The following is a 5,030-nucleotide window of genomic DNA, read 5'->3' as shown; positions in this document are numbered from 1 at the left end:
TTTTTTTTTTCATCAATAGATTTGGAAGATTCCAGGAATTAAGACGGGATGGCATCAGGCTCCACAGAGGCCAGAACAGAACGAGGTTTGTTTTCAGAAATTCCACAGCCCGCCTCACCTCTGCCAACTGGATTAACAGCTACAAATCCCTTCCCTCTGCCCCGCTCCACGGTGAAATGAAGAGGCAGATGCTCCAAAGGTGTTAAGTCTTCCCATTCCTAGTCAATAGTTTCGGCAAACACCTGGCGCTTGGTCAGAGCTAACCTAACCGCCAAGCCCAGACACCTGGCACCCCCCAGCAGTGAGGGGCCGGGCCGGGCATCTCGCCCCAGCCCCCAAGGCCCCCGGCCTTTATTCTCCTCTTCACACGGCGTGCACTCTGCTGGGGGACGGAGGAAGACCGGGCCAGTGGCACACCTCGGCCCCCCTCAGGCACGAACACCCGGGGGCATGGCTTCCTGAACCGCGTCACGGGTGGTACAGACCAGAGGTTTTTGATGAGCGCGTCCCGTGCAGCCGGGGAGTCCACCCGCCTGGACTGTCCGCCCTAACCACCCGCTCCCCCACTAGTCTGTCCCTGCGCCAGCCAGGAAGACGGACTTCCCTTGTGGGAGAGGGGACAGGGACGCCAAAAAGCAAGGAAGCCTGGAGAGAAGCAGGCTCTCCCACGGCGCTCCTAACCACCTGGCGGCCTGGGGGGGTAGGGACGGCGGCGCGCGTGCGCGTGCGTGCGTGCGTGCGTGCGTGTGTGTGTGTGTGTGTGTGTGTGTGGTGTGTCACATGACCACTCCCTTCAGATCCCTGCTATAAATGAGGGGTTAAACTCCAGGATTGCTGAGGTGCTGTCCGGTCTGAAAATTCCAATTCCTCTAGAATTCCTTTCGTTGTGAAGTAATTCTAAAAGATTACTTAGAAAGACAGTACAGAAAAATGACAAAGATAGTACAGAAAGTTCTTGTACACCCTTCAGCCAGCTTCTCCGATGTTCACGCCTTATGTAAACACGGGACAGCTGCCAAATCTCAAAACCAGCCTCGGTGCGCTAAGTGAACTGAACCCTGGCTTCCTGGCTTTTACTTGCTTTTCCACTAACACCCCTGGTCTGTCCCGGGATCCAGTCTGGGCTGCGGGACTGCACTCCGTCTTCCTGTCTCCTTAGTCTGTGAGAACTCCCAAGGCTTTGTTTTCATGACCTTGGCCATGCTGCAGCCCTTCTTAACGCAGGTCACCTTCTTAGACACCGTTAAGACTGAAGTCTAAGAGAGCGGAAGCAGTGAAAGCAGCATAACGTAGGGGCTGCAGACAAAACCAGACAGTGGACGGTCTGGGCCCAAGGACGGGTGCACCGTCTGCCGCCGCTACCAGGGCACGTGCTCCCCATTCCTCCGGCGAGCTGCTGCCACGTTCAGCACCGCCGGGCATACCCCGCTCGAAGGTGAGCCTCGCCACTCTGAAGCCAATCTCGCTTCCAACATGGGCAGCTGCATGAACCCCGCTAACCAGCTCGGAAAACTGAAAGGGCTGGTTTTGCACATGGGGGTGCCCACACCTCTGCACCTCGTTCCCGAGGGATCCTGCCGGAGAATGACCAAGTCTCTTGGCGGTTCAAAGAAAAAAAACGAGCAATGAAAACTCTTCTACGTAATGACTGAACGCAGGGCCAATACTTAGCGTGGCCTGAACCAGCTCACATTTGCTCCCCAGCGGCCACAAGAGCAGGGGTGGCCCCTCTCTCCTGGGCTCCGCCAGCTCTGGACTGAAGGCATCTCAGGCTAAGGTTCTGACGGTGCCCTTCGGCGGCGACCCGTGTGCTCGGACTAACAGAGGTGGGACACGTGGACACCACCAGCGATGAGGAAAGTTTCACAGCAGCAGCAGCAGCACGAAGGGACCTGGGCTTTCTCCCGGGGAAGCGGCTCCCCGGCCCCCCAGACGGCTCCCGAGCTCACGGAGATGCTTCCCTCACGGCCTGAACGAGGGCTCCTTCTCCCGTCACATGCTCAGCCCTGAGTCATCTCCCCGTAAACATCTGGGGAGCTACCTTCATGTGCTCTTCCTTAAAGAGCATTTTTTATCTACAGCGAAGGCGGAGTATCATTGCAGAAAAAGTCAATGAGATCGATGAGGGCCCGATTTCCCGAAAGTAGCTTACTAACATATATGAATATCAAAGCGTAGCCACTCACCATCCGTGACTGCCGACACACTTGGATGATCGCTCCCCGCCATGTGGTTTTGCTTTGTTTCTAACAGGGAGATAGTTTGGTCTGACGACAGGAAACCACGCGGGATTGTGCCAGGGAGGCGCTACCCTGCCGCTCCGTTAGCGGGGAGAATGCTGCTGCGAGTTCTCAGTCCTGCCTCCGAGGGAGGGGCCTGTGAGAGGCCTGCAGCCCTTCAGCGGCCCTGACGGCCACCGCAAAGCACTGCGACGGAGCCACGTCTTCAAAAACCGAGGGAGCCTGAACACGGTCTCCAAGGGGTGAGGAGAAAGCCCGTAAACACAACAGGACCCTCTTCCTTTGAGGACGATACAATGCTAAGCTATTAGACCTAATGCACTGCTAAAATGAACTAGTGTGACGAACAGCGCTGCTATTTCCGCCAAACCAGAGGCCAGAGACGGAACGCCGGCTGGAGCCGCGAGGGCGGAGGGCCCGATGTGAGGGGCCGGGGGGTGGGGGTGGGGGGGCAGCACAGCCTTGCCCGCGAGCACAGTCAGACGTGCTGCTCCCAGGTCTCTGGTTTTTCCCAGGGAAGACAGACAACTGGATTTTCATGCAAAATGTCCCACATTTTAAATGTCAGCAACTACAGTCTATTGTGCGGACAACCAGAGCCTGGCCACGGGTGGAGCGTGGCCCACAAGCCACCAACACGGAGCAGCAGTGACCAGGAACTAGAAGGTGCCTCGCTTCTCCTGCGCTCTTTATCCTTTGGCCTGTAGAAGGTTTTACTACTAGTTGGAGGAGACAGGCTTACACGCTTGAGATTAAATACCAAAAGGACATCAAGGGTAATTTGTAGAGTGATGAGAAAGAAATCAATGACGGCCAATTTAACATTAACAGACTCCTACAATTTCTGGGGCATCAAAACCCAAGTTTCTTTAATGAAATTAAGTACTAACACCTATATGTTCTTATCGCAATTTAGAGTTTTCCCACTGATTTTCATATTCATCTTCCCACTGAATCCACGTGCCGCCCCCACCCCGGCCCTCCCCGCACATGTAACATGGGCCTGCTTGAGGCTCTGCCCCCAGTCAGCGGCAGAGCGAGGGGAGAACAGAATCTCGTGAATGTGAGTGATTGTTTTCACGCAGCACGGCTGCTAGGGGGAGCTTCCTTCATGCTGGCCAACTCAATCCTGCAGTTCTCTTGTGTCTCCATTTGTTCACACACATAGCACATTACCGACACTAACACGTCCCAAACGCAGCTACTTGTGGCCTGGGGTGGAGAGAGTGGCAGGAAATGTGCGTGGAGACAGAGCTGCACCCCTGCAGAAACGGTCTTCCATCAGGCCCCCATCTGGCCCGTTCCCTCCCCAGAGCTGGAAATTACTGGTACAGCCCACGCCCCTGGCTTTCTACCCAACAGGTTAGGACACAGAGGATGAGCCGGATGACTGACCTGCTCAAGCGCACGGAGGTGCGCAGAGGCACGGCCGAGTCTAGAAGTCAGTCTCTTAGACTAAAATATACGAAGCCAGGAAGGGACTCAGGCGGCCTCCGGTTTCTCAAGCACGGGATCCCAGCCCGTGGGGTCGGGGCTTGTTGCTCTGCAGTGTTACAGGGCTCTCCCGGGACATCAGACGCATGGGTTCTTACCTCCCACCCTTCCATCTCCAGGCCTCTCTTCCCATAGATGTCATAGATGGCCCTGGTCTGGGGGTCGCTGAGCACTGCAAATTAAAAATCACACATTTACAAAGCACAGAATTCACCTTTCAGACCTGGGAACAACATCATCAGGTAAGTTCACCTCGTCCTCTTCCTCCCTCGGCAAGAGGTCCTCTTTGCCCCCGGGCATCTTTCCCCCCAACTGCCTTTCCAATCTGACCCAGGACACGCTTAAAGGTGGGACACAGAGGAGAAATGTCGGATTTTTCATGTCCAGGAGACTCTTCATTGTGAGGTGCATCTTGCAGGAAGCTGCATTTTCCGGTCACTCAAGAACAGTTATTTTTCACAAATTTGGGTAAGTTTCTGCCACAGTCTATAAAGTACCGGGGCTTGAATGAGTTAATTCCAGAAATGAACAAGCAAAACAGATGAACACAGAGGAAGGGAAGGAAAGATAAGATAAAAACCAAGAGGGAGACAAACCGTTAGAGACTCTTGAATACAGAGCACAAACCGAAGGTGGCTGGGCGGGGGGATGGGCCAACTGGGGGATGAGCACAAAGGAGGCACCTGCTAGGAGGAGCGCCGGGTTCACGCGGAAGTGATGGACCACTGGGTTCTACTCCTGAAGCCATTATTACCCTGTATGTTAACTAACTTGGATCTAAATAAATAGACAAAAAATAAAATGCAACAAACAAATAAAAAGAGAGTTAATTCCAGTTTCTAAAGCTTATTCAACAGGCTCGGAGTGTAAAATCAGCTTTTTCTACGATCAGAGCCTGTCTGAATAAGCTTTATGTATATTCATATATAACCTTAGTATCTTTCCTTTTTTTTGTAAATCATCTTAAGACCCAAACACCTGTCACCATGGTGGCTGCCACATCACCTAAGTAAGTACATCAGAAAGAGACTTTTCCAGGAGGGATAGAGCTCCTAGAAGGACGTCCAAACAGATGCTCTCTTCCTCCTCTCCTCCGCCAGTTTCTGTTCAAGACTTTCGAATCTTCTCTCCCCTGAGACTTCCCATATATTTTTAGGCCTAATTAAAAAAATGATGTAAGTGATTCTATCCATACTCAAATCTAGTGGGGGAGAAAGAAGTGCTGACCCCTGGAAAACGTGGGGCAGGCTTCGTGAGCGGATCTGTAGGATTTCAGAGGGAATTATTTATTCACGG

At 53.3% G+C, this 5,030-nt stretch overlaps 1 protein-coding gene across 1 annotated transcript in view; it reads right to left on the bottom strand.

The window, feature by feature from the left end:
* DNAJC11 (DnaJ heat shock protein family (Hsp40) member C11) overlaps nt 1–5,030 on the bottom strand; it is a 45,375-nt gene that overhangs the window by 37,365 nt on the left and 2,980 nt on the right. The window contains exons 4-7 of the mRNA XM_029945924.1: nt 3,833–3,906; nt 3,636–3,695; nt 3,329–3,452; nt 1,363–1,574 (exon numbers count right to left, since the gene is read on the bottom strand). Coding sequence (XP_029801784.1) covers nt 1,363–1,574; nt 3,329–3,452; nt 3,636–3,695; nt 3,833–3,906 — 470 coding nt within the window. The remainder of the gene's footprint in view (nt 1–1,362; nt 1,575–3,328; nt 3,453–3,635; nt 3,696–3,832; nt 3,907–5,030) is intronic.

Source organism: Suricata suricatta, chromosome 8 (assembly GCF_006229205.1).
Source record: "Suricata suricatta isolate VVHF042 chromosome 8, meerkat_22Aug2017_6uvM2_HiC, whole genome shotgun sequence".
NCBI classification, from domain to species: Eukaryota; Metazoa; Chordata; class Mammalia; order Carnivora; family Herpestidae; genus Suricata; species Suricata suricatta.
Note: the sequence above shows the minus strand (reverse complement) of the source record. Positions and strands in the feature narration are given on the sequence as shown.